This window comes from Durotheca rogersii (assembly GCF_024521655.1).
Source record: "Durotheca rogersii strain YMJ 92031201 chromosome Unknown GGS23scaffold_24, whole genome shotgun sequence".
Taxonomy (NCBI): Eukaryota; Fungi; Ascomycota; class Sordariomycetes; order Xylariales; family Xylariaceae; genus Durotheca; species Durotheca rogersii.
The window spans coordinates 208,905-222,437 of record NW_026251255.1 but is presented as its reverse complement, the minus strand read 5'-3'; the positions used below and the strand labels follow the sequence as shown (position 1 = coordinate 222,437).

The 13,533-nt window shown below is 52.7% G+C and overlaps 2 protein-coding genes across 2 annotated transcripts; both read right to left on the bottom strand.

The window, feature by feature from the left end:
- Positions 1-2,153: 2,153 nt before the first annotated feature.
- On the bottom strand, positions 2,154-2,594 carry GGS23DRAFT_234064 (uncharacterized protein). The gene has a single exon (XM_051512079.1). The coding sequence runs from the start codon at positions 2,542-2,544 to the stop codon at positions 2,281-2,283; it is 264 nt and encodes an 87-aa protein (XP_051369066.1). The 5' UTR covers positions 2,545-2,594; the 3' UTR covers positions 2,154-2,280.
- Positions 2,595-4,816: 2,222 nt separating this feature from the next.
- Positions 4,817-6,171, bottom strand: GGS23DRAFT_234056 (uncharacterized protein). Its single transcript, XM_051512078.1, has 2 exons — positions 5,207-6,171; positions 4,817-5,153 (listed from the first exon to the last, which is right to left on the bottom strand). The coding sequence occupies exons 1-2, from the start codon at positions 6,067-6,069 to the stop codon at positions 4,925-4,927; spliced, it is 1,092 nt and encodes a 363-aa protein (XP_051369065.1). The 5' UTR covers positions 6,070-6,171; the 3' UTR covers positions 4,817-4,924.
- Positions 6,172-13,533: the final 7,362 nt, after the last annotated feature.

The following is a 13,533-nucleotide window of genomic DNA, read 5'->3' as shown; positions in this document are numbered from 1 at the left end:
AGCACACCCTCCTTCCCTCGGTGTGTGTGTTTGTCGGCGGATAGTTGCCAGGTTTACAGCACCGGATATCCGCGCGCCGAGGTCGTCGGACCCGTATGCTATCTCCCAATGAGAGCCTGTTAGCCTATTGTATCTAAGCGCTTACTGATACCCCGAAGTAGATTGGATAGGCCGTATATATATATCGAGTTTCCTATTTTGGTCGTGGCAGTGGTGGGATAGCGTTATTCATATAAATGTGTTGGACGATCGACTCTGTAAGCGACTAGCTTTTCGGACTGCTGGCCTATATTTATGCGGCGGCGTCAATCTTGGTTACCGCCGCTATTACTTTGGTGTCACAGACAGCCTGTTATGTATTCGCGTCCTCTCGTGTTACTGCCTCGCTTGCACCCTATCGTCCATAACCAGCAGAGTGGCTAGTTCCAAACCAGGCTGTGTCCCCATTTCATCTCTAGGGATACCGGCGGGACTGTCGGTGGGAATGGGGCATCGCCGTTACGAGAACCATGTAGACACTGTAGATGAAGTCGTGGTCTCGGCCCCGAATCCCAGTGCCGTAAGTTTACGGACCGAGGTTGAACCGCGTTGGGTGGCGGATCGTCAGCATCGTGCATCGACTGTTTTCTTACTTCCTCGTAGCCACAGCCGACCTGCGAGAGCGTTTCTGCTTTGTTTTAAGGAAGATGCTGCTAGTGCCAGTAATAGACTCGGTATTGTCAAGGAACCACTTCATGGGCATAGGCACGGGCATGTCCCGAGCTCTCTAGCACTAAACCATTCATGGGACTTTGCCGTAGTCCCGGTAACCATTATATAGTACGTGATGGTTACGGGTCCTGTCCTCGGCCTTGGAGCTTAATGGCCTACCGGCAATTGGGTAGGTACGGTGTTATCGACCGCCATACCGATATTAGTATCAAGTGATCAGAGCCCGGGTCTCATGTGCGTCATTTCGTAGTGCTAGAGAAGACATTAATGTCGACAACTTCCTCACGAGAAACCGGGATTTCTTTTTATTGATGGAGACTGATCCGAAGAATCGGGCCCTGGACGCAACGCGAAGAGCTAGACCGGTGATATTTTGTTACCTAGGAGGCGCCCCGTACATCACCAGTACTTGGGGCCACAGCACGGCGACTACCCATGTGTATGGATACTGTTGGCTGCGTACGGGGGGTTCTTTTCGTGATCACCGTCACCGTTGGCACCTCCATCACGTCGGTGGCAAGGGCACGTTTGCCCAGTAATATCGGCTTTACGACGGGCGAGCTCGGATATCTCCTAAACATCCAGCCTACGGGGCAACCGGTTTCTTTTCACCCTCCTCGGCGGGGCAGCGAAGACGAAAAGCAATGCTCCCCCCCCCCCCCCCCCCTTTCCTTTCAGCATAGGGGGGGGGGGGGGGGGGGGGGGAGGATCGACACATGATCGGGCCGCCACTAACTTGTTGCTCCCAGCATCGCCGATGGGCCATTCTTGCCGCTATCACCTTCGTTGTTTTACGCGGAATGGCACTAACGTCTATCGTATTTCTTGTCGCACGCAGCGCCCCACGGCCTTAAGAGACGCGTCAGCCAGGCTTCGCTGGCCTAGTCCCGCGCAGGCCGTTTGCGCAAATAGCTTCGGCTACGGCGGAGCCGGGAAATATGTGTAGCTACAGGTGCCCTTCCAATGTCGGCGCAATTTGTCCATCGTCTGTCGCTGCGGCGAGCTGTACAAGCTGTGTTGTTAGTCCAGTTCGTGAAACCGAAACCCTGGGATTGCTATAATTGATTCCGGTTCCTCGTGGCCAATGACTCTGCGATGTTAGTAGCTCGGTGGCGCCTGGTGAATGTTCGTGACCTAGCATTCTTGATTGATCACATTCTGTCGTATCAGGGTCGGCTTTTGGCCACTCTCGTAATGTTCCCGAAACCAGCTTACCGCAGTCGTAAGCACGAATGCATCCGATAACATATAACGGCGGCAATGGAATTGGGAATTGCCTTGTTGACAAGAGTCCGCTCGAAAGAAACCCCCTCATCTAGGTAGCACGATCGATCCCCAGGAGCTGGGTGACGGCGCACGGTGTAGTGTACTCTGCCATGCCCATGAACAGAGGTAATATGCTTATTACCTGTTATATCAAGCCACGTACACGGGTAGGAAAGCCGTAGTTCAGGCTTGGGAGCCAGCACAGCTCTGCGTGTATTCCCCGTAACCCGACGAGCCGGACACACTTGCTTGCCGTCCTCCTCTGGCTGCTGTGGAACCGGAGCGTCCTCAAAAGTGTGCGCTCTACGTTGTATCTATCCATATGGGTCTACCTCGGAGATCGAGGTCGGGCCTCCTGTTCCGGCAATTGGCGTCAACATCTCGGTAGGGACGCGAAGCACGCCGGAGACAGCTCGAGACAGGGGCCGGGTCGACTGGCCACAACCAGACGAAGGACGGTTCGCACGCTGAAGTTACCGTCCGATCAGGCGATCGACAGGCCGGGTTCACGCCAGAAGCAGACGAGAAACGGCAGCAGGCTCGTAAAAGGACGCGGGAGAAAGACATGTAATCAAGGAAATAAAAATAAAGTCGAAAGCAGATAGGTTAGGGATGGGGCCAAGTCCCGGGTTTGATTTGCTGGGACCCTTGTGATGGGTCAACCCCGGTACCTAAGAGGGGGGAGGTATGTCCCGGGCACGACCCAGCCTGAGCTACCCAGCAAGTACACGTAAGCCAGGGGGTACCCTGGGCAGGCGGGTTAGGTACCTAGGTACTTAGGAGACAAGGTTGGCACACACACACACCTTTCTGCCTCCCAGGGAATCGACCGGGATGTATGTTGTCCGGAGAGAGGAAGAAGCGGTCGGTGATGGGTTAGGTACCTACGTGTAAGCTCCAACGTCGGCCCGTGACCAGGTTGCGTATAGTAGTCCGAGAATGCACACGTTGGGTTTCATGCACGCATATAAGCAGAAGACTCATAGAGACGGTGAGGCATTCGTCGCCAGCAGATGCCTGGGCAACTAAGGCACCGGTATGACGTAGGCGTACGCATTCATATGTACCTACATATATATCTGCCTATAGTATGTACGTAGTATGATATGTATGAGGAGATATTATGCATGGCACGTAGATATGGACACAATTACCTCTGTATTATGAGTAGGTCGATCTTGGGCCGGGTAATGGGTAACCAGGAGGCAGGTAACATAAGTACCTAGCCAGGTAATCTACCTCTGACCTCACCGCAAGCTCGTCCGTCCCGGCTCCACACTTTCACTCACAAAGCACCTCCACCCGTACCTAGGTACCTACTTCGAGAGGTTATTACCCTGCGCAGGAAATGTACCTGCCTTATATAGTATGGGCACATGAGGTAGGCTGGAGGTTAGGGTAGGGTCGGGTACCTAGGTACTGGGTACCTGAGCCTGGGCTAGGTAAGGTACCTACCCCAGGTATTCGTGATCCCCGCCGCCCGCCGCCCGCCAGATCAGACCAGACCACATTCTGCCCCGGTGGAGCACACCGACTATGAGGAGGTACCTTAGTAGGTACCTTAATGTAGATAGGTACCTAGTACGTGCCTAGGTATATCGACATGCCACCTCGCAAGTCGATACCAGCGACGTCGCCGGAGACGAGCCTGCCCGTGCAAAACGCGTGGTGACCGGTCACGTGCAGGCTTCTAGAGGTAGGAGAAGAGCTCAAGGGCAGGTGATATTGTGTGTATACCTTTATTAAGGATCTCGCGAATTGCAAACGAGAGTATCTGGGAAAATTCCTATGCGAATACCTGTATACAAGGTGGTAGGTACCCAGGCACCCCATCCGATGCGCGGATCCACCTACGTACCTGGCTACCAAATCTCCCAGAAGCGGGACGTGGACGTGATTGGCCTTGTTCTCGATGATGGGTGCCTTTCTGCCAAGATACTGGGGGGCGAGGGCGCAGTTGAGATCGCGGCGATCACGACACAAACGCGTCGAGATCTCGTCGATTCCACTGCGACCACATACCGTAGGTAAGTAGTATGTAGGCGTGCTCTTGCGTGTCGCCAGTTTGGCGCCAGCTCGCGCGGGTCGGCGGGCGAGAGCAGTGCGGCTCCTCTGAGTAGTCGTACGTGCGGACACGCCTCCGATGTGCGAGGCCACCAGCCTGTCTCCCCTCTTGATTCAGACCCGATGCTTGGCGCGACCGAAAATCTGCCAGAGTCGGGCGAGGTAGCGTCGAAAGGTCGAGGCGCGTCCGAGGCTCTTCGTTGGATGTCTCGGCCGTATACCCTCTGGAGAGCACACCGCGCACCGTTTTACGTGAGACACACCTACCCACCCCGTCTACCGGCCACCGGAACACTCGAGGGGTGCTTTGCGCGGACCTGAGGGAAATCCACACATCGCGAGCTGCTCGTCGGCGGACCGAGCGAGGCACGCCCTCCTGTGGGCATGTTGCAGCGTTGCTACTCTTAACGCTTCCGAACTTCCGAGCCGGACAAAGACCAAGGGGAGATGCAGGGGCGGGGACTCGATAACAGTGAGGAAGAAGTAGCAATGTATAGGCTCTAGAAACTTTTCCCTCCTTTTTTTTTTCTTCTTGCGAAAGGAAAATGCCACGACCAGTTCTCCCAGGTCTGAGTAGGCTTGAAAAATACAAAGATCTTGGCTGGTAAGCCAGGTCTGCCCGAGTCGATTTGTTACCCTCCGATGCAGTACAAGTAGACAGTTCCATTCCTAAACTCCAAATGTTGGCACTGCCTTCCCGGTTATTCCAAAGAAAAAAAAACTGGAGGCCCTCCCCTAAAGGCCTTGCACACGCGGCTTAAGAGCCGGATCTTGAATCCGTAATATCAGGACGGCCCGTAGGCAAGATATACGCCGCCACCTAACATAGGAAATTTCATGGTGACAAGTAGAGAGAGATAATACAAGATTTTCTTTCATTTTATTAGTCCTTGAAATCGTCGTCCCGCTTCTTCAGCTGACTCCGCTGTTTTGTCTTGTTCATCTCTTCACCTAACAGCGCCTGAGCTTCCGGGTGGTAGTCGGTGCGGCGAGTAGGACGGTTCTTAATGGTGTGGAGCTTGAGATGAGAACGATAGTTGTCCTTGCGGTTGAAGGGCTTGCGGCAGATTGGGCATGAGGTTATGATCGCTGCCGGGTCTGCGGCATGTTTACTAGTTGTTCTATCAGTTAAGGTGTTTCGAGTAGACGAGTTTTCGTGGCTTACGTGTTCTGGTGCCTTTTCAGATGTTCTTGTCTCTTAAATGGCCCCTTCTGGCAGTTGGGATAATTGCATTTGAAGGTAGCCGCGGCGATCCGTTCTATCCGAACTCCTTGCCTGTGCTGAGCTTTTTGGAGTGCGGAGGTCCTTTGTTGCACCCTGTTGAGGTTAAGTCGTCTCCTGGCGTGGTTGGCAAGGTACGGAGGCGTCGGTGTTAAGTCTTCTCGCTCCCGGGTAGAAAAATGTTGATGAGCGGGTGAGGTGGATGCTGAGATATTCTCTCGCCCAAAAAAGGGTACGGGAGTCTCTCCGGACCATGCCCACATTGACGACATATCACGGGCGGTAATGTCAAAGGGGTAGCCTGGCGCAGAGACCGGGAAGGGCGGGGAGGTTATCTGATCACCAAAGGGATAATGCCCAAAAGACTGATTGTTTGACGGCCCGAGGGCATTCTCATGTGCTGGCACCCCGGCAAATGAGGGATGGAGCATAGGGGTGTAGTCAAAGTCGATGTTCTGCGTCTGCATGCTGGACTTTCGACTCGGACTGGGTGAAGCACTGTTGAAATCCATGTATCGGTGCATCTCTCCGTCCATTTCTGATGGGTAGCTACCGCTGAAAGTTGATGACGGAGGTGTCAGTTCAAAGCCTCCGGGAGGAGGGTATGAGACGGAATCGTGGTTCCTCGATAGTGAGCGATATCCAGGGGTCGATCGACCGGATGTCGGCGTGAACGGCTCGGGGAGAGAATTGGCGGTTGAATCCGAGGAAAAGCTGCCACTGGATGAAGAGGCGTAAGGCAGGGCCTGGTTATCGAAGTTGAATTCCTCGCCGAAGCCCACTTTCAGATTCATACGAACACCCATTGTCGTGCCAAAAGTGACGGGGAAGCCAAGGTCGTACTCCAGAGGGCGGCAATTGTCCGTCTGATAGGGGGGAGGAGGGGGGGAGAGGCGCTACCAAAAGCTCGGCTCGTTGACAGATGCAATAAAGGAAGAGTTTCCTCAGATAGATCGAGGAATGAGGGGATAGATAATAGATATATATAAATGACAAAGATATATGGCTATGCTAGTTTAGAGATAGGGAGGTATCCCTGGTGTCTAACACTAGAGCGCGAAGCAGAGACCCAGTTAGGATAGCTCGGCCAATATACTCAGACATTCACCCGCAAGGGTATGAATGGCAGGAGAGGGTGACAGGAATGAAGACGTGTAGAGGAGGAAGATGCGTACCAGTTTAAAGCACACGATGCCTAGGGCAGGCAGGAGAGACATCCCACACCGTTGTCTTCAAGCCACCACCACCTCACCTAAAGATGGCTCCTCTGCCATCCGCGACCCGTAAGCCAGCATTTGTCAACCACTGTTAGCTATCGCCATACTAGCTATCCCATTCTAGCAGCCCACACTCTCCACCGGGGGGGGGGGGGACGAGGGGAGGGGGGGGCTTGATAGGTAACATTTTGGTCCCAGAGGCTCGGAACACACTTGTGAGATCACATCCTTGTGAACGAGAAACCAACACACATGACCTGTCATGCGCTCCTAACCCGACCATGGCCCTAAGATTGGGCCATCGGGGTAGTATATTTAGAAAACAATGCACGATAGCGAATAACAAACACCACGGTTGGCAGTCTAGCAAGCAGCCTAAAGCAATCAAGTGACGCTCTGGATTGGGTATGAAGGGGCTGTCTGCTTTGCTGGATCATAGCTCAAAATGGCACGTACGGCGCCCGAGATCTGCGAAACAAGCGCGTTAGAGAGCCTGGCTAGCACTCCTGTGGCCGAGAAGAGCGCGGAAGTGTTGGGTTGACGGTCATGGAATGGGCGATTCCAGGAATGGGTGCATCGCCGCCCCGCATTATGCTTTTCCATCAGGCTCGTCGCTAGTAAGACATCGGTCGATTCAAAGACATGGCGTCCCTAGAAAGACCACGACCATTGAGCAATAGACACCAGACATTGACTAAAGTACACACCTCTATTGCGCCCAGGAGAGCTCCTCGGGATTTGTTGCTATCGAAACCACCTGGTTGCCCACGCGCGAGAAGGCCAATAAACGACTAATCGGGATAGCACCAGCGATCCGTTGCAGATGATGTCAATGACGAGAATACGGCCCGGGAAAGAGGGACGGAGCTCCTGGTTTACCATGTAGTCGTTTTTCTTATCGCTAGGTGTGCATGAGCGTGTAGGTAGATATGTAGGTGTCAGAACCTAGGAGGTAGATGGTATGAGGAGTAGGGGCATGGCGAGCGGTGGCGGCGGCGGTGCCTAAGAAAAGACAGGAATTTGTTATTCCCAACATCGACGTCTATCTATTCCTGCTAATGGTAGCGATAGCCGCCATGGAAGAGGCGAGAGGGGGATGCGCCGTCCCGAGAATCCAAAAGTTTTCCGGGTCGTCGTGTAGGTATGCTCCTCCTCCTCTTCCTCGCCCTCCTTAGGCTTCCTAGGGATCTTGGCAATCTCTGTACCTGGTTCAATTAGCTAACTCGGGGTTCCTGGCGGCGATCATTCTTCTCTCCATTTTTTGGGCATGTCCTCGAGCTCGCCGCAGAACAAGTGGTGTCTCTTCGGCCATAGGCGGCCGAGCCGTAGCCCTCGAGTTGCTTTTAGAAAGGGGTTTGCCCTACGAGCCTCTGAACAAGGAGGCCACGCAGGGGCAGACACATTTCGACTTAAAGCAGGAACAGACTCGCCCTCGACTATGGGTGTCTCAAAGAATGCCATGCCAACGAGCACGCAACCCCACGATAGGGCAATGGGAGTCCTTCCCTAGACTTCATCCAAGCTCTGTACGCACACAACAGCTACATAGAAACTTGCGTTGTACGTTGCCGTTGTGCTAACGTCTAGTTTAATTGGTTTCTTGTGAACCACGGTGGAGAGATTAGGAACTTGAGACTCGGAACAGATAGAGAGGAGCTTTCCGTATCGGGAGACCTGTTTAAGAGCATCAGAATACCGTTACCAAGGCACCAGTGTTGGCGACTACTGACAACGACTGAAGGATCTACGTATCATGTACGACATACATGCACCCGTACGGAAATATAGATATGTGGCCGTTTGGAGATGTAGAGGTTCCCCTAGAGAATTCGCCCTTGAACCGCTGCCTACTAATCTTCGTGCTGCTACGTGAAGCGATCGGACTTGCCGTTCACCGCCCTAGTAATCAAACTACCCTGCACCTCAGCTCTCACCACAAGGACCAAAGAGAGGGGCGGATATGCTTATTATACTTCGCTCCATGTCATGCGTCCAGGCTCAAGGGTTTCGATTCTGTATTGCACTTAGGCGAAGGGGTTATAGACTATTATGACATAGCCATGATACCCTCGAGTGCGTACAGGCAGTTTTCGGCGTTTAAATTATCGCCCCGCTCACTCGGAACTCCGGGGGAGGGGAAGGGGGGGGGGTTGTCTCGAAAAGGGGGTTCACTGACGGCATATCGATAATACCGCTGAGGGCGCCCGGGCCGACTAAGCTTGACGGGCAAGTCGGACGCTACGTCGGTGTGGTATAGGATGCCATATACAGGTAGTGTCGTCCACTGCTTTTCATCACATCGGTAGCAGACACGGGTAATCGCCAATACCAGCTTCGAAGCAGTCAATCCCAGATTCTTGTAGACGCTGCGAGTCTTGCAGTTGGCAAGTCTTTGCGATTCAGCACCACAACCAGTGAGCGTAGAGCAGCCCTGGTTTTTCCGGCGCGGCTCATGGGCGTTCACGTCAGGTCTACGTCGCACTCCCGGACTTAAGACAAAGGTTAGATCTCTGAGTTCTATCGTAGGGATCTGTCCTGGGGATTCCTTGCGTCGTACCTTATGTGGCTTGCGGCCACGCAATGGCATAACAACTCACCCTCCACACTGGCGAATGTATACCATCTCAGACATAGCCTCGACCGCCTCTTTATCCCCCTGCTAGCTTTGTAGTCTTGCGAGCATCCTCCCCCACCCCCCTTGTCTCTTTCGGAACCGGAACTTGTAAGTTCGGCGGTATCCGCCCCCCGGTGCCAGATCTCACCAACATCCAGTAACTGCATGGTCGTAGACTTATGAGTAGCGTTCCCTTCGCTAGCTCGCGTGTATTATCGGGTCACACGCCTCCCTATAGTTTTTAACAGTAAGGATGGAATGATGTCGAATTCACGATGTCTACGGTCTTTATTATTCATCTAGAGCCTCATATTAGCCATTCCACCATCTCGCCTCTTTCTTGTAAGCGCGGTCTCGCGGTTCCGTATGTGGGCAAACAAAATCTCGATCCTTGTCGCCGGTCGGAACCGAGCGGGCGGTTCTTCGTCTAACAGTCATTCTTCGTTAACACTCCATCCGTAAATATTACCGGCCGTGTTGGAAACACCTGTTTCGAGTACATACATAATTACGGCCAATCCCACGCAAGCAAACACGTTGTTGGCTACGAAGACGGCGAGGTAGAAAGTCTAGACGAGCGTGTTAACGGTCATGATTATAAAGCACGGCTGGCTGCAAGCCAGCAGCGGCCTATGCAAGCCATATCCAATCGCTCAGTGTGATCTACACGCGTCATGCTCTTCGTCGTGGAGGTATACACGGTAGCACGGCCCAGGTAACCAGTCCTCCATGGGCCCAGGAGCTGTGCTGATGTCCTCCACAAGCAAGAGTCAGTAGAGCTCCTCTCACTCAATGCTAGATCGTCTCAGGTGTGAGAGATCCCGACGTCTGGTGTCACCTAACGCTGCTTCGGTGATGGTCTCCTAGCTGCCCGTCGACGCCACTCAACGAGTGAGTTCTCCTAATCAGGCTCATGACTGGTTGGTAGGCCATTTGAGTGGACGCCTACCCTCCCACACCAATTGCCGGAAAACGCATGTGGCGGTTGATTCGCCCTGGGACTACGCTGACATGTATGTTGGTGAAAGTTCTCAAATTGTCAACTGCTGATCTCTACCTCTTTAGTCCGGGAGCCCCGAGGGCTATAGCCTCAAACGACACCACCTCTCAAACAAAAGAAGGCAAAAATAGACACCGTGAAGGTAATATCTGATGGTTGTCTATTTGCGGGTTGGGTTGATATCTCCAAGTGGTTGGTTGGAATGCTTCCACCATCACGGCTCTCACGGGCACGCCACTCAGGGCCAAGTCACTGCTAATTTGGGGTGGCGGTAAGTGGCCGTAACGCATTTAACCACGTCCAACCTTCTATGGTGTGAACGAGAGTTGCCGGCTGATGGAGCCATTGCATGCCCGAGCAGTTTGAAAGAAAGGAGAAGAATCATAGATCATGTCCCCACGTCGTAGCTTATTCCCAGGCCGATGTAAATCCAAGCAGGTAAATGTGCTTCAGGAATCGAGGTGCTTGTGATGATAGGACGTTGTGTCTTATTTCAAGCATTTAATATCCCGTCGAGGCATTTTGGACAAGGGCACCCGCTAAAACCTATAGCCTAATTTAAGAGAACGACAGCCTATTATATGGCACTGTCCGGAGATATTTTTGCGAATGATTCCCAGGCATCGGTTTTTTTTCCCCGCAACCTACACCAGAGGGACAACTGGAACAGCAACCTTCTGTTTCCACGGTTGATGAAGAAGTTAACGCCGACGGCTTCAGCATCATGCATCGGCTACCCATAAGAGACAGTGCATGGGTAATATTCCCTCACAGATTTAATAGCACACCGCACGTAGGGTGCACACACTCAGGGTTAGGTGACATGGATGGGAGGTCGTAAGTGTTATCATGTTTTGAAGGCGTTCCCCTCAGAGAGGGCAGAGCTGAGAAGTTACATCGGGTGACATCATGCATATGATAGTTGACAGGAGGGTTAATACGTAAGACTACAGCTTTAAAGAGACCTGACGAAACTAGACCAGATCGTATCGAAAGCACTGTCTCATTCAACTCGATCGTAGCTCCTGTCTTCTTTACAGCTTAGCCCGTGGCTGTACCGATAGCAGCATCTACTGTTCAACCTCACGATGTGCAAGAGACACGTATGCTACTACGGGTGTAAGAGCCGCCATGTAGCATACACGCAAGACGTTCCATGTGAAAGTGAGGACTGCCCGAATAAGAATCCAAATGGATCCGATCCGCAACGAAACAACTTCCTTCCATCGGAGCATTATACGACAGAAATCTGTCCGACTTGCAAAGAGGAAGATAGGAGGTGAACAAACTGGAAGTAAGCCAAATCTGGACGGCAGATGGTGGACAACCGCTGACGCTCTTTAGCCGCCTCCACCGCAACACGATTCTAGACGATGGCCGCCCTCACCTTTCGACTATAATGGACATGCCGCGCATGGCGACGAGTCGGTTGAATAGGTCAGAGGCCCGGGGAAGCATGGGCTCTTGGATTAACAACGCCTGCGGATCGGGGCTGTGTCTGGCGATTGAATACGAGTCCGAATAGCCAGTTGCCCCCGGCATTGCCCAGGCCGATAGGGATAGCTACGACAAGAAGAAAACCAGAGATTATAAAAAAGGAATACATGAGCAACTCTCCGGGGCGTTGCTATGCGTCTACGAGGCGCTACTTGGTGTCTAGAGACCCTTCTTCTTTGGTAGAAATGGTCGTATCTGGAAGCGGCGACTCCCAGCCAGAGTCGTAGGATGCCTAATTACTACTAGATCTTCTGTACGGATCTGTTTTTTTTTTTTTTTTTTTTCAGCAAGACCAGTCTGCACAAGCGACAAGTCTCATGTCGCTTTGGGCGTCACAGGTCCGGCGGGCGTCGCCTTCTCGCTAATACGTGCACACACATCTGCAAACGCACGTCTGCGTGCGAACCGGGAGACGCCGCAGACGCCTCGGAGATTCCTCGAGTCGATCATCTCCATGCAGCAACTCGCAGGGCATTATGAAGAATCCAAACGCCGAAGACAGGGGTCCTGGCTTTTCCACGGTCGCCGAGCGACGATTCATATCTCGAGACTGGCTGCAGGTCGAGCCGCGAAGACGTAATTCCTTACGAAAGTCCTGGGATAAAATATAATTTCCGTGATTTGTCGGCTTAAGCGTGCCTGAGCTACGTCTGGTGTGGAGTGTGGAGACATGGAAGACCAAGTCCCAGAGACTTATCCGATTTTGCCGCCGAAATATGCAGCTTGGTTGGTTGCTGAGAGCCCAAAGAACCCCTTGTACAGATGGATATGTCATCTACACTAAACACGCCCGGATGCCTGTACAGAGGTGATGCTATCTGCGCCGTCATTCTACTTGTCTGTCTCCGTAGGATAACTAGCACTGTACGCAAGGAGTAGCATACATCAGCTGAGAGGATGCTAATTACTCTTGAGGGCAACGAAGAACGTGAGCCCACAGTCCTCCAAACCCCCGTTTATAAGATGAACTTGTGCGTAGATAGAGCCTCTACAGCACGGCCCAAAGTGTTACCTTGTACCGCCTATGCGTAGAGATCCCAACCCCATCCTGTGCTCCTTGATAATCTCACCTGGGACCAGGGTGTTTTCAGGCTGGTAATCACCAAGGGTTTCCCTTCCAATCGAGGCGACGGAACGGATGAGACAGCTCTTCCGCTTATTCATCTCCACTTCTCATGGGTCACGATGAGGCCGCGAACATTGAGCTCTATGCTTGGGGCAATACTGCCACGTACGAATGTCGCCACTGTGTCGCAGGGGTTCGCTGCCAGCTCTCTTCTAGAGAGCTCTCTCTAACGCGGGAATCCCGGGTCGTCGATAACTCGGCCCTGCCGGGTCTTGCGGTTTTCTTGGCGCTAACCTACTTACCTTTATGGCTGCGAGGCTCCGTGACAGTCAAGCCCCCAAGAGGGTTCACCATACTTCCCAAGCAATTATCAAGCATCCCCCGCGGGACATACTGCCCTCAACGAATCACGGCTCTACTGAGTGGGATGAAACATACCGGCTCTCTTCGTAGGGGGGAGGGGGGTTTTCTTAGCAGCATGATACTACCCAGCTTACGAGGCGTCGTTCGGTATTACCATAGGCTCACTAATCCTAAAATATTATGTACGTAGGCAGCTGATCTACGTCTAAGAAGCTAGGCGCGGGAGAACCCCCCATACGCCTAAACGGACCGTATCTAAATGGATCTAACCAATAGTAACAGGAGAATCGATATGTTTCGAGGAAACGGACAACGCTCGGCGTCGCTAGAGACACGATAACCTTGCTATTTCAGCGCATTTTGGGGGGGTTGGTTACAAAAAGAAAGTTGCTATGGGTCTTGAACTAGCAAGGCTAATAATACTGGGATGCTAATATCGCGGATCTTGCAAAACTTTTACGAAAATAGTCGTATCCCATGGTAGCTGAGCACATAGGTGAGAGTACGAGGATC